The 24,606-nt window shown below is 37.5% G+C and overlaps 1 protein-coding gene across 1 annotated transcript; it reads right to left on the bottom strand.

The window, feature by feature from the left end:
- Positions 1 to 360: 360 nt before the first annotated feature.
- Positions 361 to 24,347, bottom strand: plcb2 (phospholipase C, beta 2). Its single transcript, XM_027172065.2, has 32 exons — positions 24,209 to 24,347; positions 23,553 to 23,630; positions 22,780 to 22,848; positions 21,512 to 21,652; positions 20,014 to 20,093; positions 19,698 to 19,751; positions 19,531 to 19,606; positions 18,679 to 18,779; positions 18,297 to 18,457; positions 18,007 to 18,153; positions 17,014 to 17,171; positions 16,696 to 16,778; positions 16,505 to 16,589; positions 16,239 to 16,374; positions 16,006 to 16,148; positions 14,597 to 14,693; positions 14,334 to 14,418; positions 13,424 to 13,548; positions 11,011 to 11,162; positions 10,496 to 10,660; positions 10,210 to 10,309; positions 9,972 to 10,076; positions 9,804 to 9,859; positions 9,564 to 9,621; positions 9,020 to 9,418; positions 8,322 to 8,505; positions 7,428 to 7,557; positions 6,040 to 6,104; positions 5,261 to 5,317; positions 4,186 to 4,237; positions 2,175 to 2,273; positions 361 to 1,010 (listed from the first exon to the last, which is right to left on the bottom strand). The coding sequence occupies exons 1-32, from the start codon at positions 24,290 to 24,292 to the stop codon at positions 840 to 842; spliced, it is 3,696 nt and encodes a 1,231-aa protein (XP_027027866.1). The 5' UTR covers positions 24,293 to 24,347; the 3' UTR covers positions 361 to 839.
- Between the last annotated feature and the right edge of the window lie 259 nt (positions 24,348 to 24,606).

Below are 24,606 nucleotides of genomic sequence, written 5' to 3'. Positions count from 1 at the left end.
GTGGCTTGCTAATTGAGTAGATGAATGACAGAGACAGAACGATGAGTGTGTAGGTGGGAAGTGTTTTCAAAAAGCACGTTCAGACTGAACCGTGATGAACTAACACAGTGACTGCACTTAGTAAATGCAATGCAGAAACACAGACTTTTCCCTCACAGTCTGTTACTCATATGGGTTGGTGCCATTTGTTGAGCGAAATGTGTGGAGTCTTAATAATCACACTGTTAGTCCGTGGTTTCCGAGAATGTTTTTCATCATTCGATTGCATTTGGCCTTCTCTCAGAACTTTACTAACCTTAAAACGTTGTCACATCACTGTCAACTTATAATATAAAAAGATGACATACACAGTAACCCTGTTATAAATCTGACCTTTATTACATTTTCAATATTATGAAAGAGAAATATTAAATAACGACATTACATTCGGATATTATTTAAGCCTAAGGGAGATATTTAATTAAGTTTATTACATCGATTATTAAGGTCTATCAATTTGATCTCCTTCATACATTAAGTAACTGTAATTGCATTATGTATATAGATGTGTACTCAGAAGTGTTAAATGAAGACGGTAAAGCGATTTCCTTTGTCATAACTATGCAATACATCCTAAAACACAACTAACACATTGCTGTAACATCACAGTTCTGCAGGTGATTGTCCTTCACCCTTACGTATCTTTAAACCATATCTTTAAACAATGTCCAAGGAGAAATTCTGGCACGTTGCACCCACATCATGCATGTGGATTGATAAGCATGAGCATTGTCAAGTCCTTACACTATTTAGCTACACCTGCAGAAGTGCTAACGAGAACTAAGGAGGTTGTGTAGCCATCAGCCCCGGTAAACTTGGCCATATTGACCATCCTGCTCAGGCTTGCTGTCTTCAGTCTTATCTGCATGCTCAGGGAAGTGAGCACCCACACAGGCATTTACTGCTTCCTTAAGATCACCTGGTAGAGACCACATCTTCTTAGCATGCTCTGATACAGCCTGCTGGTTCAGCTGAAGGTGTGTGGAATTGAAAATATTATATTATTATAATACACATTTAAACTGTATTTTCAGGTCTAAGCATTATAGACATTTCCTTCTTCACTATATAAGAACATTTAACTGGTTTTATTGCTTTTACATATTTGATCTTCTATTTCAGAACATTTTGCTCTTTCTAGATAGAAATGTGGAAATTAGTATAAAAGTCTAGAAAGAAGTTTAATCGTATAATTTGGTTTATTGTAAACTAGTTTGTTGTAATAGGAAATACAAAACAATTCTGACTATATTCAAGGTATTTTCAATTGGTAAGAGTTTTTTTTTTTTTTTCTTTTACAGATTTTATAGCTAGATATTATATAGCATATAGTGCCAAACTTGTATCATCTAATGACCTGGCTAAAAATCATGGTGAGGTGGAGTCATATATATGTAAAGATTCCGAAGAGGAAAGATAAACTTATACTTCCAGCTTCATACTGTATATATCTTCTAACATATGAATTGTATCCTATTGGATGGGGATGATGCTAGCCAAGCAGTAACAAGTTTAAACTCTTACATAAGTATCCACAAAATATACTCGCATTGAGAAACGTGGCTCAGAAGATATCTGTATTTCCTATTTTCTACTAAAATAATAAAGAAAACATAAACACTATGAAATATCACATATGGAACTGTACAGCGAAGAAAAGACAAAGCTACGCTATTCCTGGCTCAGATCTGATATATTTAGAATTATTAAATTAACATTAATACAGTAGAATTCAGGATTATATTAAAGAACTTTGCACCCTTTCCAGCGGTACACTTCCGGTTCACTTCTGGATTCTGGACTGTTTGCCAAGTCTTTACTTTCTCTATAACCGTCATGATTTCTGTCTATGACCCTGTTTGCCTGTTTTGCATTCTTATTTTGCAATTTTTTTTACTGTCTTCTTTAGATTACTGAACTCTGTGCATGTTTTTTGACCCTGAACCTGTCTCACATTTTGCATTATTCTGCCGTGATTGTCATTACATCTGTGTTAGTCAGCATGTGGATCCTTGCTGTCAATCATTACACACGCATTCACTTACACCTACAGTATACATCGTTTAATTTACCGTCTCTCCGTTCTTGAGCCTTTCTAATAAAGGAGGTTGGTAGGAGATGGACATGGACTTTACCTGACTGTTCAAGACTCTGATGTCAGCCAGAGTTTCAGCCTGTTTCTTCTTGAGTTTCTGCTCCTGCTCCTGTGATGAATTTCCATCGCTAGATGCAGACTAAAGACAGAAGGCCCAGTCATGTTGTACAAGACTCACACTGTGCACATATTCCTCACACTTACACTACAAATGCATGCACATCCATTCTCTCAACATCCATGTCTGCATTTGTAAGTATTTAATAATGTAAGTATGTTCCATGTTAAATTTTAGTAGTTTCCCAACATTACAAAAAGGAAAACACAAGACTGGGTGTGCTATTGAAGGAAAATAATCAACAGCCATGTGGAAGTGTTTCATTCTTATCCCACAGCAATTTGCCAATAATTCTATTATATTTAATGAATATATATAATTTTTAAATCTTTTTTTTGTAAGAACATTTATGGAAGGTTCTGTAACATCTGTGATGAATGTTATTCCTCTTATCACTTAAATAAATACAGAAAACAGCTATAAATTAATCTTTTCTTCTGATACTGTTGCCTAAAGTCTAGGATGCATCTGCCACCAAGAATTCTTGGGTTTTTTTCTTGCTAACTTTATGTCTTTTAAAATTTACAACAAACAGCAACTGTGGCAGACATTCGACCTTGCTGTGACCTTGCCCATAAATGATATAAATCCTACGAACATTCACCGCTAACAGGGAATCTTGAACAGATGCACACATGGATGCACAGATGGACAACCCGGAAACTCAATGCTTAAAAATACAATAGAACTTGTCGTGTCATCATGAAAGTGCAGATTGCAAAGATCTCTGTGCTAAAAAATGTTAGATCCTGCAAAGATCCTGTCCTTTTTACTGTTATATCTTTACCTCTGACTGTTTCAGTACACTGATGCTGGAGAATAAAACTTTTATGTTATTACACTTTCTGATAAATAGAGAGAGAGAGAGAGAGAGAGAGAGAGAGAGAGAGAGAGAGAGAGAGAGAGAGAGAGAGAGAGCACATACACCTAAGTGTATGAGAGGTTGTTTAGGCCATAGCACATACTTTCTCACGCACATTCTGTAATAACCTGGCACATGCAACACTACTCTCTCTCTCTCTCTCTCTCTCTCTCTCTCTCTCTCTCTCTCTCTCTCTCTCTCTCTCACACACACACACACACACACACACACACACACACACACACACACACTACAATACCTTCTTACCTGCACAATCATACACACACACACACACACACACACACACACACACACACACACACACACACACACACACACACACTACAAAACCTTCTTACCTGCACAATCATACACAGACAAACACACACACACACACACATACACACACACACACACACACACACACAGAAAAATAATGTGTTATGACCTAAACAGCCTCTCGTGCAGGTGACTAATTTGCTTAGTGCCTTGTGGAGAAAATGTCAAATGTCCTTTCAAATATTTGATTTAAAAAAAGCAAATAAATTAAGATAAACTGACTGGAGGTATTGTTACAAAACTACCACAAAGCTAAACACAGAATCTAACTGCAGATAAATAAATGGTTAAAGTTCCTAACTTTGCTGTGACACTCCACATTTCCAGAATGATTTGGTGCTGCAAAACCACTGAATGAATTTTGATGAGCAAGTATGTGAAAGAGAATTAGTCAGATCTCACATGCTCACAGCAAACTGCTCTTTAGTCAGTGTGCCCTGATTTCTGTGTGTGTGTGTGTGTGTGTGTGTGTGTGTGTGTGTGTGTGTGTGTGTGTGTGTGTGTGTGTGTGTGTGTGTGTGTGTGTGTGTGTGTGTGTGTGTGTGTGCGTGTAAGAGCAAATTGCTCTTTTTGTCTACAATCTCGCTACAGTAGCCATGGTTACCGGTATGGACACATTTTCTTGAACGCTTTCTCTCCTCTCTGTCATTTTCTTTCATGGATGACCTCTCATTCTTGTCTGTCCTCCATCAATCACTAATTATTTCACACTGCACTGACAATATTAATTACCTGTGCTTCGTCATTATCGTCAAGCTGTTCCTTACTCTTGCTCTTCTTCAAGCTGTAACACATTAGCAGGGTGTCACATGCTGCACAATCAAACACATAATCAAACCATTGAGTGACTCAGTGACTGATATGAGCAGGAGATAATAAAGGTGTTTAAATCTGAGATGTCTAATGTCATGGCTAATGTTTTTGCAGCTTGTGAGGTTATACTGTATGACTAATCTTTTTTTTAAATTGCATTGGTTACGCTGAAGTGTAAAAGATGAATTGCTTTTTTTTTGCCAAGTGGATATTTTATCAAGAGAAAAAAATCAGGAGGAAAAAATAAATTATTATTGTTTAAAATAAGAACAGAATAATGATTGTGGACACCTGACCATCACACCAGTATGAGCTCATCTGAACATCCCATTAAAACTGTGGTTCCCCTTTGCTCTTATAATAGCCTCCACTCCTCAGTAAATGCTTTCCACTAGATTTTGCAACTCCGGTTGTTTACCAGAGGCCAAGTGGGCATTTGTGAGGTCAGACACTAATGCTGGGTGAGATGGCCTGAGGTTGAGGTCTCGGCTTCATACAGGATTTCCACTTCAATCTTGGTCTTTGGAGCTCATCACTGTAGCTTACTTTGTGCACTGGGGTCACGTTCCAACATTGTTTGGACTATTAGTTATAGGTTATATAGGTGGATGCCATGGTAAGGTGTTTGGACATATAGTGTAGTCCTGGCATATATACCACGTTCATGATGATTAGTGCTAGACTTAATTTTGAGAATTCTGAATCATAATGAATTAAACATTAGACTAATTATCTGTATATTATAATCCTGATTCAAAATAAAATTTAGTAACAGCAGTTAAAGTTAATCACAGAAAAAGCTTTTTTAAGAAAACTGTGTTTTTTATAGATTGCTTTAGTTAAACTAATTGATGATATTACACACTGAATATTACTCATAGCAAATATTGGCAAGGAGCTCAAAAGCAGGTTGCTGTTTGACACCGAGATGATAATAGCGTTGTGTGTGTGTTTGTATATACAGTACGTGTTGCTGTACAATGTGATTCCTCACCTGCTCTTCTCGGAACCTGAGCCCTTTGCTTCCTTTTTCTTCCCTCCTTTACTGTCACTGAAAAGAGAAAACAGTATGACACTGACACAGAGCTGTATTCACTGGAATCTTCCCCTCCCTCTCTCTCTCTCTCTCTCTCTCTCTCTCTCTCTCTCTCTCTCTCTCTCTCTCTCTCTCTCTCTCTCTCTCTCTCTCTCTCTCTCTCTCTCTCTCGCTCTCATACACAAAGGCACATACATTTCAGTTTGGCTACTAACACAATTCAGCATTTGTAAGCATGTTCTCTCAAACAACTAAACCACAAGAGCCAAAAAAATGTTCACTTTACACCACAGACACTTGAACAGAACTTAGATACAAATTCTGAAAGCCACAGAAGATACAATATAGATTGTATGGGTACATAAAATCAAAGAGAATAGCATCATTATCAAAACACATCCAGCACAAAGGGTAATAAACACACACACACACACACACACACACACACACACACACACACACACACACACACACACACACACACACACACACACACAATGCACTCCAATCCATTAGCAGAATGAGAAAGCTAGATAGCTTGCAACACAAGGTGACTCATCACTCATTTGTGTGTTTTTCTCTCTTGTAAAAGGTCAAGGGTATTCACACACACACACACACACACACATACACACACACACGCGCGCGCACACACACACACACACACACACACACACACACACACAGAGAGAGAGAGAGAGACACACACACACACACAGACACACACACATACAAACCTGTTCAATGCCTTCAGTTCATTGGCGTGTCTCTCTGTAGCCATCTCCAGCAGCTTGGTCAAACACTTTAACACAGAACACAGAAAGAACACAGGAAGTTACACGTACACCCACAAGACACCCACCAGCTTTCCCATCTGGCCACTATCACTCTGCCATATATTAATTATGAACGTTACGTCCTTACAGTTTCGATAGTAAATGTGAGTTTCAATCATTTTTGAAAATCTACTCAGGTCATGTATTCATGTCAGAGTTTGTAATAAAAACGGCTCAGTACCTAAGCAGATCACACCCAAGTAGTGCACATACTGTACATGTCTACTTCATTTAATGATAACATCAGATTTTTTGAATAATAGAGCACAGAGTAATGCTTTGCAGATGTTTTTCTGCTGTGGGCATGTAGGTTGATGAGGTAAAAGGAGCAGTACTGGTGCGAAACCAGATGTGAAGCCTTGCTGACTTCCCTGATCCATGCAGATCATCTGATTAAAGGGGACATCCTCAGAAAGAGCTGCACTTACAGCAGATTAATGAGGACATGTGATCTTGGTACGGTGCCAGTGAACCGAGAGAACAGACATAATAATCCAGCATGCCACTTTGGGATACCGGTGATGTATCAGTAATATCCACATGATGGCAATTTTCAAGATTGATCAATCCACATTGATCAAAACTTCTGCAGAAACTTCTGCAGAAACTTGCTTCTTGTACTCTGACACCAACATAACATCATTAAACTAGTTACAAAACCAAATGAGCAAGTTTGACAAAGATAATTCTAATTTGACAGATAATTTATTGTTTATTTTACCAACATTCAACTAATCATTTTTAGATATAATACTAATGAGAATCTCAGATCTCAGACAGACACAAAGACAGACCTACAGTAGAAATGAGCTTTGAGTTACAGAATGTGACGTGTAACATCTTTGTGTCACAAACACACATAAGCTGATTCAGGTCAATTAAAGCAGAGAAAAGTGCAGCGTTCTATAGAAAGAATTGATTCATCATGCTGTAGACATAAACCCCCTCAAAGGATTCAGCACTCATGAATCAGAGTACTCACAAAAGCACTTGCTTATAAGTCATCACCTGAACTAGGCATCTGTTTTTCCCTGTGGTAGACTCTGTGGGTAGTGTCTTAAGTGTCTTTACGACTATCTATCCTTGAACCTCATTTGCACTTCAAATAAGCCAAAAAGGCTAATACTTCTGAACACTAGAAGGAACTAGCTAGAACATGCACAATACTGTACATCTAATAATAATGCTAACTAGACCCACATGACCTTACATTTATTATTAACCAATATTAGAATAAAGTGTCTAACTCTACCTAGAGGCTCTGTATGGAATTAAGATGTGATTGGTACCTCAGAGGCATGCTGCTCTTTCTTCTTCTTCACCTGGTCGTATTTCTCCACCCACAATGATCGGAGCTCCGTCCGCAGCTTCGTTTTCAACTCATTGATTTGCTCTTCATTTTGCCCCTCGGCTCCGGCTCTGAACAGCAAAGAAATGAGTGGATCAGTAAAAACTCCTCTGGAACCAAACCATTTCAATTGGTATTTCAATAAGTGAAGAAAACAGACTTACAGGCCAACAAGTGATCAGATGCACTGACCAGCTTTATCTCTTATATTTATTTATAATAGTAAATGGTTCAAAAAATAGTGACTGAACGGATTAAACCATGCCTAGTAGTAGATGCCTGCTTTACTGTATAAACAGAAGTCCGGGCGATCAGTTAAATTGGGTTTCAGTTACTCTACTTTACATTCAGTGTAGTCCATCCTTGGTTGTACAGTATGCCTGACAATTCTTTTTTATATTATGATATACATACATGTACTGTGTTGTGTGTATTAGGTTTACCCTAGGCATGATTATCAAGTAATTTAGTCATGCAGTTGATTTAACCCCTTAAACTCACAGATTTTTCTTGCTTACGTAAAGTGTATCATTCAGTAACTACTAAGACCTGTTGACTGACTACGTTATAGCTAACAGGTGTGTGGTACCAAAGGTGAGAAATGTATGCCTGAGTCTAATTAGTCATCAATGACATTTAAGGGGTTAAACAAGGATTCAGACTAAGAACGTTTTCACAAAGAAACCAAACTCACAGCACAGCACAGCACAGCACAGCACAACAGCATGACACAAAGACACAGAGAAATATCTACGCCCTGAAGATTGCCAATTCAAAGAAATAGATATTCTCAACATGACTGAATAAATAAAAGCAGTGGTAGGTCTCGGTTTACTCATTCTTCTTCTGCGAGGTCTTCTTCTTGAGGGATTTGCAGAGGTCACTGTATTTCTGAGTTAGCTCCTCGCCCTTCTTCTGGAACTTCTTTTCCAGCTCTTTCAGCTCTTTCTCCTGCTTCTTGGTGACCTTCAGGTAGTTCTTGTGCTGCTGCAGTTCATCACAGGTCACAGAGGCCAGCTCTGTGTGTGTGCATGATTGTGAGTGAGGTTGTGTGTGTGAATGTTTTTGTGTGAGAGACAGCAGAGAGACAAAGACGGTGAGTGAGACAGTGGGATTTTTAATTGTTTTTAGGTAATTTCAAACATTACAAGTTCAAGCATGCAGTAAAGTACAACTTTCTTTTAAATCATTTTTATACATATATTTAACAGAAAATATACATGGATAGTGTGTTTTGTTTAAGACATCTACTGGTGTGTGCAATGATAAACCATTACCATTGAAATAGAACTCATTATGCTCTTGTTTACATCTTACACAGCCTACCCAGAGCTCCACAGAGCCCTGAACCCTCAGGTGCTGCACCAGCAGCATCTGCTGCCTTGGAGGTTTCTGCACTTTGACCAGCAGCAGCAACCTCCGCAGGTGCTGCAGAGTCAACTACGGGAGCATCCTGCTCCGCACTGGAAGCTGGGTTAGAGTCTGGATCTGCATTAACTTGTGGTTCTGGCTCCACATTTGCAGTGGGCTCACCATTTTCATCAGCAGGCTTCTCGGCCTCAGGGGTTTCAGATGGAGCAGGAGCTTCTTGGGGAGTCTCTTCTGAAGGTGGAGGGTCCTCAGTGGATGGAGCCTCTTCTGTGGGTGCAGGTGCCTCGGTGGGTGGAGCCTCTTCTGCAGGTAGAGGTGCCTCGGTGGGAGGAGCCTCTTCTGAAGGTGGAGGTGCCTCAGCGGGAGGAGCCTCTTCAGCAGGCGGAGGCTCTTCTGTAGGTGGAGGTGCTTCGGATGGAGGAGCCTCTTCGGATGTCGCAGGCGCCTCAGCTTCAGAAGCTTTTGGCTCTTGATCAGCTGGTGGATTTTCACCGTCAGCAGACTCAGGTGTTTCTGTAGGTTTACCATCGCCCTCTGCTGCGGCCTCATTACCCTCAGGCACTGTTAATATATGGTTACAGAAAAAAGGTCTATAATTATAAAAAGTGAAAGCCTATACATGAACCTACAAACATTCTATTTATAGTCTACATATGAATTAAGAAGCTGAACTGACTGATAAAACATATTGGTGTATATTTCTTACCTGCAGCAGGAACAGCTGCAGCACCAGCCATCTCATATTTGCTCACAAAGTTAGCACTCTATAAGCAGATTAAATACTATTTAGATAAATGACTCCAACAAGAACATTTAGTCAACCCTTTCCTAACCATTTTATAAGACATTCTGAGGCATTACATAAAATATACATGAAACATTTTGTGTGTTCTTCAAAGCTAAATGTCAGTTTTGTGTGTAACTGTGTACAGCGTCGAAAACTTACCTCCTGTTTTGCAGGTTTGGTAGTCTTTACCGGATTGAAGAGAGCATCTGTGAAATCTGTGAACCCAAACATGCAGATAGAGTTACGACCCTGGTCAAAACTCAATATAATTATTATCAGAGTAATAATAATTAGAGAATAATTTCTTTTTTTAATTCTGTGCATTACCAGCAAAAGCAGCAGGGATGTAATCCTTCACCTCAATGTAGACAAAGAGGGAAGGAAGCATCAGAGGCATGTTACTCTCACTACGCAGACAAATATGATGGAATCCTGGAGACACACACGTGCAGATAATTTTACAGCATACATATACGGTATATTATAGCAGAGCAGAAGCACTTACAGTACATAATTTGTAAATCCACGGGTGTTAAATGTGGGACTCTAACCTCCTTTCACTTACCTGATTGGATGGCGTCTATGGGAATAATTCTATGCCCAATGAATTTCCCTCCTTCCTCATAGGCCACTATCCGGACCGAAGCCAGTTCTGTCAGAAGAATCTGTTTGCAAATAGACACAGATCATAAAATCAAGAACAAAAAACTCAAACATGCAAATTAATGTTCTGGGATTTTGTGAAAAAGTCATTTTTGATGTTTTGGCATAAGTTATCATAAAATTACGTAGTGAAGTATCGGGTATAATTAAATGGCTGCATGTATGACATTTAAAATATATCTACAGACCTTCTCAAACACAAAGGGCTCTTCATTCCATACAGGGTTGATGGCATTTGGTGTGGCGGTGTTTTTGGTGCGGAATTTGCGTTTGGGGTCTCCGGGCAAACCAATGATCTCCACCTCCACTGCTGTTTTCACATTCTTATCAGATAAAAACTGGCCTGAGTAGATCTGTAAACACATAGGTAATGGGATAGAGTGGAGATCACAATGTGCATCAAAAACCTATTACAAAATCAAGACACTATAGAGAATATGGATATTTTTATATGTGAAGACACAGTAAGAAGGGCTCATCAATAATCACTGTCATTTATCCGATGACATGTCAACATACTATACACATTCATTATATATTACACAGAAATGTAGCACGTCGATGTACAACACTCAAGCTCACACTTAATTAATAAACAATGTTCATTAGTGTCTTGCTCAGTTAGACATTTACCTCAGAACACAGACTACAGACTAGACGCTCTCAGGCTGCTGGATCCATTCTTTAAACTGAGCTGACTTACCTTGATAGAGAGCGTGTTGGGGACGTTGGTGTCAATCTTGTCAGTAAAGGGATCAAACGTCTTGTCGTTCCTCCGCATCACGTCATTCTTTAAGAGGTACCCAGTCCTTCCGTTATACTCGAACAGCGCCATATTCAGTTGCATGGGGAAATCTACATATCAAAGCATATCCAGTTAGGCTGATAAGTCCATTTAACTGTGCCATTGGGCCTCATTTATTAAACTGGTTATTATTTGCAGAAGAATTTGCACAGGAAATGCGTTAACCTTGAAAATGCAGCTCGTAACCCAGAAAGGAATAACCTTCATATCTTACAAGAGTTACTGAGTTTCTGCAAATGACATCTAAAATTCTTTGCATTTAAATGATTTATCTATTTGAACTGAACTCACAAATTTTACAAAGCAATGTCTTAAATTAAAAAAGATTTTTTTTTTTAACTAAACAAAGTGATGAAGAAAATCACTGTTAAATGATTTGTACATTTTACAACCTGGCAGTAGTTGTTAGATGCACTTGGTCTATGAAAACATTTACATGCCGCTTGATAAATCAGGTCTTTATGAGAACGCTGTCATCTTGTGGACATTTTCAGACAGTATGACATGATACCATACAAAACTGATTAACAAATCCAAATATTTATCTATTTTTAGCAACTCGTAAAGTACTACATATGCCCAGAGTCAGCTTCTGACCTGACACACAATGTATTAATTTACTCTAATTATTATTTGAATAAACAAATTTTCAGTTATCACTTACATAATAATACTTATAAAAAGGAATATCCTCCCCTCACCTTTTTTTTTTAAATAAGCCAGATTGTACTTTTAGTCATGCATATCACTGACTGATGTCTTTGACAGAACATGTCTTTAGGTGAGGTCACCCTTTTCAGCGTTGTCACTTCTTGCATCCAGATTATTTCCTTCCTCCAGTTTCTACCCCATTTGAAAAGGCTTCCAAATGCATAAAAAACACTATGGAGGTGCTATAAATCTGTATAGTGAGAATGGATTGGATAGGGAGACTGGATTGATTATATTAAACACGTCTTAGCATCGATTTTTGAAATATTAAGTAAGCTTGCTTCAAGCCAGATATTTTCTGCTCTGTACACGATTACGTTTAGTGCTGCCATCCAGGGTAGTGAAGGTATGGCTTATAATGAACATTATCTGTAAGAATAAACGCTATTCTGTATCATTTCCGCTGCATTTGTGCTGCAGATCTCAGTCCTTGTTGCTTTATCTTGTTCAGTTTTCAGGAGTAACCTCCTCGCATGGGACTGTCAGGCAAAAGAGGATAATTCACTTAGCCTGTTTTGATCACATGAACATGTCTGGCCTATGAGTTGTTTGGACAGCCTTTTCCCCAGGTCCACTGTCATGTCTCATGAGTGAGTCATTTATAGTAGGTTGTTCTCTGCACATTTTATGGTTGGTGGATGTTTTTCTTTTCTCCTTACTCACAATTTTTTGACAGTTACCGTTTGTCTCACAGGGATGATTCTTGCATCTTTTGTGCTTTAGGGTGACGAGTGACATGAACATTTTATCATGCCTACGCCAGTACCTTCCTTAGGTGACGCAACTTAAGACCTTAAGGATCTCCCTGCAAAGCTTACTCACTTGAACAAGTAGTTGGAAGTGTGTCATAAACTAAACACAACAGAAATAAGATGAGTAACGGATCCAGTAATCATAATTCTGCCCCTACGGGCCAGACCGGATTATTTAGATTTCTCCTTGGGATAACTCTGTGTGATTTGAAGCTTCACTTCTCTTGTTCTTCATTCTTTTTCCTGTAGGTTTGGAACTTCTTCCTGCATTAGAGCACTCTCCTCATTTAGTCTTCTTTTCCCTACTGTTGGAAATGAGTAGGTCCAATTTCTAATGATGGTGAAGATTGTCAGTATGCATTCTGCTTATGTAAATGATACAGCCACTGCTTTGTTAATGTTGTGAGACTGGCTTTTCTAATGTGATCATCCATGGAGTCTTTGTACATTATTATGCGACACTGACCTCTTTCCTCACTGATAAGTGGAAACTGTATCTGACCGACCTTATTTAGAGTCTCACGGATCATTAAGTTCGTAGGATTCCTAGCCTCCTTCAGAGCTTCTTGATAATCCTCCCTAATTCCTGCACGGTTGTCATGTTACTGGCAATTACTGTACAAACTCCTCTGTATTGAAGACTTCCATAACAGATAATGTAGTGACTCTTACCAAACTCTGCCACCCATAAACGTTAAACAAACATCTCCTTACACTTTTATATTTATGTGAATGCATATTTAGGGCTTGACTAGTCACGGTTTAACTGTAAACGGTCCTTGTAAGTTAAGACCTATTGAATATATTTGACATTATTTATTACACTGATCGTATCAAGAAGACATTACCCATGGTCTGGTAGTTCAGTGCCACCATCTGACAGCCTACGTTCCAGAAAGGCTGAGGGTTGTAGTTAGAAGAGTCCATTCGTGTTCCTTTGGGGTAGATTCGACTCATCTGTCTCTTGTTATATCTGAAGGATGCAGTAAAGGTATTTTACAGTAAACTAATTCACAGACATTTTTACTCACATAAAAGTTTGCATTCACTTAAGCTAAAGACATTCAGACATATTTATTCTCACATTTCATATTTCTATCCATTTTGTGTCTTTAATCAATTAGGGCATCTAGAGATTCAGGCCAGGACCTGATGATCACTACTATAGTTTCACTTGATGTCTTTAAGCCATTTGTTACAGGTATGCTTATGGTCATTGCATCGATTGAGACCAAGGTTTAACTTTTTGAAGTGCACCAGTACCTTGATGCTGCCATCCCCATGCTTCACAGTTAGGACCATTTTCTTTGGATTAAAATAATCACCCATTTCTCATTCTATAAAGTGCTGATCATTATGTTCTAATAGGCCAACACTAGGGTCTAACATGGGCTTTCAATTAGACCTTCTTAATAGTAAATGTACATATTAGGTACACGATACCTCCAACGCCTTCACACTTTTTAAATTAAAGCTCATTTATATCTGCAATCTCATTTGTGCCTCTATCCTTTATGTTGCAGTGTTTGCAGTGTGGTTTCAAGATTTTTATATTTTTATACCATAGTTTCTACAAATAATTGTGGTACTTTCACTTGTTTGAAAATTGTTGGAGTTGTGGACGTCCACCTTTTTTTCTTAAATCTTGGCCTAGTTGCTTGACATTTCTCATCAAATTAAGGGCCAAAATACACTGTCTCTAAAAATATGTTATTAAATTCTTAAAGTATTTAAATGTAAATGAAATGCAAAGGATACTCGACAAACTCCACAGCACTCTTGGCGATCATCTGCTCTCCTTTGGTTTCCACAAAAGAGGAGATGGCATAGCTCTTGTTCTTTTCTGCGCTTGGAAAAAACATACAACATTATAAATGACAAAAGGGATATAACTAAACACAGAAATGGAACAAGCTCAAATCATTTTAAACAAGTCACTAATATAGAAATACATATGGAAAATTGGTGCATACTGCATGTATGAATATTTAAAAAAAAAAAAAAGGCTACACATGACTCACTCCGAGACTGCTCAAAGGAGACGAACTTGTGTGGCTGAATATAGTTGACTATTGAAGACATTGCCTCAAAAGCTTTTACTTCCTGCCCAGCTGTACCCTAACAAAATGGATGCACACAGTAAACATATTCAAATCCTTTTTGTTTCAATTAATAACTGAACATGGTGGAATGTTACAAATGCATTGCAGCAACAATCACAATTTAGGGTTCATCATTATAAATGAAATGATGTAGGTCCATATTCATAAGCCCTTAATGACAACTGGCATAAATTTACATAAACATTTATAAAGGTTTATTCTAACCAGGAAGACAATTTTCTCACAACTCCCGAGTCAAGTGACAGAATTTGTTGACATTTTGTATGAAGAGCTAGAGGAAAATCTTCTGTTGCTGTTCCATGAAGAAATATTTTAAAAATTACAGTGTAAAGACTGTGATGGCGAGGCCTGTACAAACTCCTTTATGTGACAATGTTCCACTCCTCCCACTACTACAGCACAGGTGCTGAAAGAAAGGTGCCGTCCCAGCACCCCATAGTTGTGCTGGCAGGACGGGGTTTCCTCGGCATGGAAAAACTCTGGCTGCGGGAAAACTCTAGCTGCCTGACACCATTGCGCCTTGCCAGCATTATGGGTCTCACCTCGTCGTTGCCTCCTGTGCTGCCCGATCTGCTGTCGCCTGGCACCGTTAAGGTCAATGAGCCTTGTCCAACTGACTTTGATCTCTTTACTGCTAGAGACTTTTGCTGTCTCTGGTGTCTGCGTTCTGCCCTCGCAGCTTGGGTCTTAATAGTAAGAATCACTTAACACAATATTGTCCTATAGTGTGGACAAAGCTATGCAATAAATAAATAAACATGTACTGTACATTTGAGCCTTGTGTGAGTTTCATTTTAATATTTAGAATTTTTTATATTTTTATTATAACAACTATTGGAAGCAAAGAGCAACTGATTTTACAGATGGAATCAGGTTGAATCAGACTCAAACACTTTGCAGATAAGACTGGATGTCTCCCATCAGCCCTCCCAGAATATAGCACATCACATGACCCCATTGACATGACACATTCTCATCTATTTGGGTTTTTCTCTTTCAGTAAGTTCTGGGATTTCTTTGTTAAGCTTCTGTTGTGTATAAAGTGCTTCATTTATGGTTCTTCTTTTTATTTACATTCTAATTCATTGCAATGGATTTGCATTTAATATTCTATTATGGCCACCTTATGTCAACAAAAATCTGTCAGCTGACTCAGGTATTATGTATTATGTATGAATGCTACTCTTTCATGAACTGTTACTGAAACCTTTAATGTGACTGGAGACCCAGAGCACATTTTATCCTAAAATTGCAAAAAAAAAAAAAAGAATGGAAAGCGGTTGTCAGAATCATAAAAATTTCATTACTTCATCAGAGTTCTTCATCTTTTCCTCATCTTGTTCCTCATCCTCATGGTGTTCATCATGATGGTCATCGTGGTGGTCGTCATGGTGTTCATGGTGTTCATCGTGTTCAGCGTTCTGGTTCTCAGGGTTTTCAGGATGCTCTCCTTTTGAAAGACACGACCCGGTACCACATGACTGTTAAGGGACTGTTTAGTCAACCTGACTGCTTATATGAAACAGTCTAAAATTCTCACCTCCGTTCTCAGCAGGACTTTCTTCTTGTGTTTTCTTTGGTGGAGGTTTGGCCGACCCTGTGGGACCTTTTTTGTTTTTGATCAGAATTTTTCCCATCAGCTCAGAAGGACTCGGGATCTGTTGGCCTGGCTTTAACTGGAAGCGACACCCAATGCAAATCATTACAGCCGTTATGAATCAGATCACAATAAACTCTAAACAGGAAGCAATGCATACTTTTATAACTGGGTTTGAACTTTGACCTAAACATGTGGAAGTCACATACCGGATACTTCTCCAGGGGTTCACTGAGTAGAGCATCTCCAAATATGGTCCTACAGTAGTTAGCCATCTTCTCCTGCTGTTTGACTCTAAATAAACAAATCAGTGAAATTCAGACACATATTCTACCAACAGCAGCAGCACCAATATGTGAAATGTAGAGAATGAAGTCATGGTGCAGAAACGGTGTCTTACGTATCCACGTGGTTCTCGAAGGAGAGAATGACTGGATATTTTGATGTTTTGAATGCACTCTCTGCAATAGCCTCGATCACATCCTACCACAGAGAAAAGATTGCATAATTATTCATTGTGTTAATTAAAGTATATGTTAACTAAACTAAAGTGTGTTTAGCTGTTAGAGCAAGCTCACATCTGAGTTAAACCAAAAGCTAAGGTATTTTCTTCCATTTCTGTTAAGTATATTTGTTAATAAGTAAAGTATATAGATGAAAACATTTCGGAATTTATATAGTGTGATGATTGCAGCGGCTCTGATTTTGGAAACCTCACTCTAAAAAGGATCTCAGTGGTCATGGTAAAGCCGTGAGTAATGATGGGGTCTTCATCTGGAGGTTTGCCCTTCCAGCAGTCCAGCTCCAAACAACGGCATCCAGCAAGCAGACACTGACGATACATCTCAGGAGAGGAGGTGCCTGAGAACTGACCGGCTGTGGACACACAGAGAGAGAGAGAGAGAGAGAGAGAGAGAGAGAGAGAGAGAGAGAGAGAGAGAGAGACCGAGAGAGAGACCGAGACAGAGAGACAGAGACAGAGAGACAGAGAGATAGCGGAGAGATGGGAGAGAGAGAGAAGAGAGAGGAGAAAAAGAGATGAAGAGAAAGAGAGAGAGAGAGAGAGACGAGAGAGGAGATAGAGACAGAGAGAAGAGAGAGAGAGACAGAAGAGAGACGACAAAGATAAGACTCAGATTATAAGAGAGAGTATAGAGATAGTTAGAAGAGAGAGTGAGATATATAGATATATATAGATAGATTACATATAGAGAGAAACATAGAATGAGTGAGTATATAGTAGAGAGACTATATATACAGAAGATATATATCGATAGATATATAGATATATAGATATATATAAGAGAGAGAGACAGACAGACAGACAGAGACAGACAGACAGACCAAGATTGTTATATAAAACATCATGAAATAGCAAAAAACAAACAAATATTTGCAAACACTAATGTTTGATAGACTTGATAAGTGAATGTTGAGGTAGCATTTGCAAACAAAATGTATCTAGCTAGCATGTACTATTGGTAATAAACAATAAAAGTAATAAACAAACAAAAAAACAAATCAATCAATCAATCAATCAATTAATTAATTAACTAAAGAAAATGCAATGACTGTGATAATAATATAATATACAGTCTATTTGATAATAATTGCATACACAATACATTCCAATTCTTAGATAATTCCTAAGGATTAGTCTGAAAGATGGATATGAATCATTGGTTCTCTGAGTCATCTGAAGTTGTGTTACCAGTCAGATAGGTGTTGTGGGAGGATTTGATGTAGTAGTGAGGGATGGGCTGGGTCATGTCATGGCTCTGGGCAATTTTGTCCATCATCACCGGTGTTGTCTCAGGTCCCATTAGGAACAAGAGAAAACCCTCTGGTGTTATCTGATCTGAAAAAGGCCAGCACCAATCCATTCTTTAAGCTTGTTAGAAGACTTATTTGACACAGACTAAAATACAGTCCATGGCGTATACATATATACATTCCAGAACTTTTCATTCAATCTTATTATGGATGATTGTATTGACTTACTGCGGTTAGAATTAGAAGACGAGGGCTCGTACTTGTCGATGAGGGCCTTCACCTGATCGGGCCTCAGTGGTGGGTAAAGCTCTTGATTAAGCCTTGAGTCTCGCTGCTTTTCATACAGGAACTTGCTAAAGACCTCCTTGGTCATGTAGGGTTTGTTAGAACTAAGCATAATGATTAAGGATTTATTAAAAGCATGCACAAAAGTAAATCAATTTATTTATTCAGAAATCACAAAGGTGATAATAGTGTGACTTTCTGGTCATTTCATGCTAAACTAGGCTCCAAATTTAAGATGCTTTTTAAACAAAAATAAAAATGAATAGAAAGAAAAAATATTATATAGTACATAGTACATATAGTACAGCAGCGGAGGTTGACTTACTAGCTGCTGAAGATTTCATAGATCTCTGGTCTGGGACAAAGGTTCAACAGAAAAGTCTTGAATGCAGCTTCAGTGAACACATCGAGCTTGATGGAGTCAAACTAGAAATACACAACAAAAAATTACAGAAACAAAATGTGTTCAAGTGTTTTTTTCATAAAAGCAGCTGACTGTAGTTTCAGCTTGAATTCATATGAGAGGTTTCCATAAATGCACTCATTTCAATATGTTATCTTTCCATAGTTTCAGTTCATTCACATTAACTGTCACTTTAAATGGTCAAAAATCATTTTGACATTACAGACATTCAGCAGATACCTTTATCCAGAATGACTTACATTTTATATACCTGAGCAATTAAGGGTTAAGGGCCTTGCTCAGGGGCCCAATAGTGGTAGCTTGGTAGCTGATCAGAAGTCCAAAACCTTAACAACTAGGCTACCACATCCCCCACATTCAATCATAGTGTTGTTCATCAATAAACTGCAGTTTTTGGCACATCATTGAAATATATACGATAATAAAACAGCTCAGGACTCATTGTAATAGAAAAAAAATAATCCACTTCTTTGATAATTCCAAAAATGTATATGGATTACTTATGTAAGTGCGCAATTCCTATGTTTGTAAATTATTTTTATAAGCTAATATCACAAAATAAAAATTTAACAGCAATCCCCTTAGAACAAAAATGTAAAAAGAAAGAAAGAAAGAAAGAAAGAAAGAAAGAAAGAAAGAAAGAAAGAAAGAAAGAAAGAAAATTCTAGGAGCATAATCAATAATAGCATGATTCCATGTAATTCCATGGAAAAACCAATACATGTACACAGTTCAGTTGATGAGTTCTCTCACCTTTCCCTTAGGAAGCTTTGCAGATGATAGTGCACTCTCAACCCTTTTCTTATCAGCTGGAAACATCTTATAGATACTGTGGCATAGAAGTAAGGGTTAGATACACGCAACAGTCATTTATTATCATGAACAAGCTACTTATTATCATTTAAAAAAACAAAACTTACTATTTAACAGGAATCTTGCCATCCTTGTTGGTTTGCAGTGTGAGGCGAACATACCTGTAACAGAAGAGAATAGAGATTAAACAGAATCTCTAAGATTATTATTCCTTGTTGCGTTCAGGTGGGAATATGAGGCCTACTGTATGCCAGCAGTCAAGACGACGGCCCCTGACAAATAATGCAACATTTATTTTTCAATTTTTGTTATTATCATGGATTTAACCCCAGTGATGATTGAACTACACTCATGGAACACATAAATGACATATGTTTTTAAATGCAGTATCAAATCATGTTGTTTTTTTATTTGGTTTCTTACAACTTATCCAGGTAGATTTGTCTGCAGACGTTGGCCCTTTGAGGGTTGTAGACAATGGCCAGGATGTCATTTGCCCAGTTCTGAGAAAGAGGGATGGAAAAAAAAAGAGTTCATGTTAATTATTTATGGTGTGACCACAGATAAACTCAGACTCTGTTAAGAGAAAGTAATAACTGTAATGATGTAATTAGGACATCCAGAAATAGTGTTCCCAAAAGAGAAGAAAAAGATCTGGAAGGAAATATCAGTGTGGTTCCATATTTCTGTCTGTAACATCCATTCTTTAAAAATAACTGAAAATACACAGAAAATAAATACACAATCCCCCCCCCAAACAAATAAATATTTTTATGTATTAATTATATTAATATATTTTTAACATTAATAATTAAAGCTGGGTATAATGACAGGCGTTATTTAATTGTTCTATTTCTTACTTTTACGTTGCATGTATTGCCTGTTAAATCACTGTGATTGAAATAAACATCATGTTCTACATTATTTAATAGAATGTGGAAACTTGGACCATGTGGAAAAGAAATGTTTTCTAATGTGGATTTGATCATTGTGTATTTCAGTGACTCGTCCAGCAGAGGGCGCAAGATACCTGGGCTGTACGTGAGTAATAGGAGTTCCATCCATTGCTGACCATTTTAAGTGCCTTACACTGAATTGTAGCTTCAAACACAAATGGTCACATATTGACAGAAGTCTGGATCTGCACCAACGAGCAGGATATTAGAGTCATAAAGTCATAAAGTGCATTTGCCCAGTGACAGACACCACAGCTGGTTTGTGTAGTGCACTAGAGCTCATAAATTTAGGGCACAGCTTATGACTGTCAAGTGGAGGTGAATATAATTTAGTTTAGTAAAAATTTAGTGTCACTGGTACAAGCTAATAAACTGACTATTTGTTTGAACAGTGTAGTGATTTTAAAGAATGATTTCATATTTCAGAAAAGGAGCAAATTATATGTAATAATAATAATAATAATAATAATAATAATAATAATAATAATAATAATAATAATAATAATAATAATAATAAAGAGAAATACAATCATTGTATTGTAGTTATAATCTAGTATTATTTAATCTAATCCTGATTTCATGGATATGCATATTGTTTCTTTATATTTACTATAATTATTGCTGATTTTAATTGTTATTTAATATTCATGCAAGCTACGCTACACAATTTTCTATTTTTATTTTTTACAATAGATATTTCTGTTTTGAAGTAAAACTCAGTAAAAGTAAACAAACAAACAAACAAACAGATAGATAGATAGATAGATAGATAGATAGATAGATAGATAGATAGATAGATAGATAGATAGATAGATAGATAGATAGATAGATAGATAAAAATGGGAGAACAAACTCACAATGCTATTACTTCAGTTTTTAATGAATTTATTTGCGTATTTAACAAATGTAGATTAGAATGCCTGAGATGTTTATGGTGAAAATCAGTGATGAGCTGACATTCTTACCTGCACTACATTGTCTTTGGCTGCAAAGAAGTTGTAGTAAGTGAGATTGACCATGTCAGGGCCGGTTACAATGGTCATGGTCTTGCCTAAGTAATTACTGTCAGGGAAGTCCATGTTGAATGCGTTTCGAACTTTCTGATGCTGTTGAAAGAGCAAAGAAATGTTGTGTCATTAACATGAAATGTTCTTCAATAGGCCTGGCCTATTGCATGGCAGATTTAGATTAGATAGATAAGATTGAGATGTCTGAAACATTAACAGGGTGCTCTTGTAACATTTTCTCATTAGCTAAATAGTGGAATTAAAAATAAAAAAGATTTCACCTTAACAGTATATAGAGCTGACCAGCTGATCATTTTAAGTTTTCATTGGATAGTTTTATTGGATTTATCTGACTGGCCAACCTGTAACTCTTTATATACAAATACATAATTACAACTACATAATTACATCTGTTACATCATCTTTCACTTTAGGGCCTGAAATCCCTAGTGCAATGGCTGAGAGCATTTAAACCCTGAACACCCTTGCAACTGCTTTTCATACAAGGGACATTTGTGAATACAAGCCGAGCCGAGCCAAGCAAATCTGGCTTAATGCAAATATTCAACATGACAATCCCAGCTGTTTGCGTATGTGTCTGATTGTGTTTGTGTGTGTGTGTGTGTGTGTGTGTGTGTGTGTGTGTGTGTGTGTGTGTGTGTGTGTGTGTGTGTGTGTGTGTGTGTGTATGAGAAAAGGTATACTGTACATAAGAAAATGCTCTTGCGCTCTCTGTACACATGTACACATGCAGCTCTTTCCTCTTTCACATCACTATCACTAAATCATTTCACAGTAAACACCATTCAATTTATATTAGACAAAATATACACTGCTTTAATACAGCAGCTCCTCTGTACTAGCTCTGTCTTCACATAACCCTTTTTTTCATACAGCAATTCGCATGACTCGGAGAATCAGGCAAACATATAGGCAAAATGTTGAAACTCCAAAGTCAAATAGTCTCTCTCTCTCTCTCTCTCTCTCTCTCTCTCTCTCTCTCTCTCTCTCTCTCTCTCTCTCTCTCTCTCTCTCTCTCTCTCTCTCTCTCATGCTCTCTCTCTCTCTCATGCTCTCCCTCTCACTCTCTCTCTATCTCCCTCTCTCTGAGTTTGTGCAAATATATACAAATAGTTCAAACACAAGCTCTTGGGTTTTGTAATCACAGAATGCTGCAAGCATACAGTATGAAAGAACATTTTTAAGCAATAATAAAAGGCATTTACTTTGGGGAGTTTGGCATATTTCCCTATCCGTGTGTCCCTTATGGTCGCCATATCCACAATTTCTACTTCCTATAATAGAAGAAAGGGCATATAGATAAAGAAAGTAGCATTAGAGCCAAAGATTAAAATACAATAAACATTACAGAACATACTGTAACACAGAAATTCTGGAAAGAATCTGACTGTGTTACTGAAAAGATAATATGAACCTTGATCAAACAAATGTATTAATATGACAACATTTCAGGATTAATTAAACATGACAATGATCAGTTCTGCTGTGTTTAAGGATTGTGTCTCAATGCTCTGAGACCAGACTCTAGTATTTATTTGAACATCTGTATTCCTGGTATGGTCCAGATAATGAGCTTGTCAGGTGTAAACATATCTTAATGTAATTGTGTCGCAGTCGCATGGAAACCATACAGTCAGCACTTATACAATGTGCTGAGGCAGCAAGAAAGAAAGAAAGAAAGAAAGAAAGAAAGAAAGAAAGAAAGAAAGAAAGAAAGAAAGAAAGAAAGAAAGAAAGAAAGAAAGAAAGAAAGAAAGAAAGTGACAGTAATCTGACCATTTATATTCTACGTATTAAAAACCAATGAATTTGAATACAGAAATACAGCAAATATCCACAAATACTTAAACATTGCTTGTCGAGATAGTAATGTACCAGCTTTAACGCATTATCATGTAGATTTAAGGAAGGAAATCTCTAAACTCTTGTAGACTCTGCTGCTTCAGGACTGGAGCTTGTTACAGATTCACAGCTTTACCTTGCTTGAGTTTATCCAGTAAAGGAAGAATCCTTTTGGGTCCATCTTCATGGTGACAGGCACAGTGCGTGACGAATCCTGAAATTTGAAATCGATAAGACCAATGGAGTAAAAAAACAATATACTACAACTAATACTATCCTATCAATATACTAACTGATGTTGCTAAATATTGTATGTTAAAGATACATTTATTGCGTCAAAGTAATGATAGAAGATCCAACTAAAAAAAAAGTTCAGTGATGTTCGATGTGCACTTCATCATCATCATCATCATCATCATCATCATCATCCTCATCAGCAGATCAATCAGTTAATTCATTAAGAACACACATATTAATCTGTACATACATTTAAAAAGGTTTTTTTCCCAACATATTTCTGAAGCTATTGTTGTGTATTTACTGTAAATAATCAAACATAATATGACTCGCAGGTCATTTTATGTAGGTTTGGACATCAGGTATCTCCTCTATGTGTGAACGCAAAAAAAAAAGGGACACTGTCGAACACAGTGCATTTCGAAGTCAGCAACACACAACTCTAACTTAACCTGATGAACTCAAAGATGCTAAAAAAACACCAGCATTATTTGATATACAAGAATGAACTGTATACTAAACTTCCAACTATTTGAACAAAATGACCGTACTCACTTCTTTCCATTTTGTGAATCTTTCTCCTTTGACCATATAATCTTTGATTTCAGGCTCATTGAGAACAAAGCGTTTCCTGATCATGGTGTCCGAGTCAGCTTGCTCTTAGGTGAAGGAGCAGCATCAGGGCTGACATGCACAGTGGAGACTCTGAAGCAACACTCCTAAAACCACCTTGCCTTTAATATGACTTGCAAATGAGAATTTCGAGGGTGGAGAACGCAACTAGCAAAACATTTCAGATGGATGCTATGAGCTTCACTTTGTGATTGAGTACAAAATGGTTTTATGGATAACAAACAGGCCTGTAGAGTATATCAAAATAATACCCAATGTATACAGGATGTACTGTATTGGGTCGTATTGTGATGATGATGACGTTGAGGTTGAGGTCAGTT

Source organism: Tachysurus fulvidraco, chromosome 12 (genome assembly GCF_022655615.1).
Source record: "Tachysurus fulvidraco isolate hzauxx_2018 chromosome 12, HZAU_PFXX_2.0, whole genome shotgun sequence".
Classification (NCBI taxonomy): Eukaryota; Metazoa; Chordata; class Actinopteri; order Siluriformes; family Bagridae; genus Tachysurus; species Tachysurus fulvidraco.
Note: the sequence above shows the minus strand (reverse complement) of the source record. Positions and strands in the feature narration are given on the sequence as shown.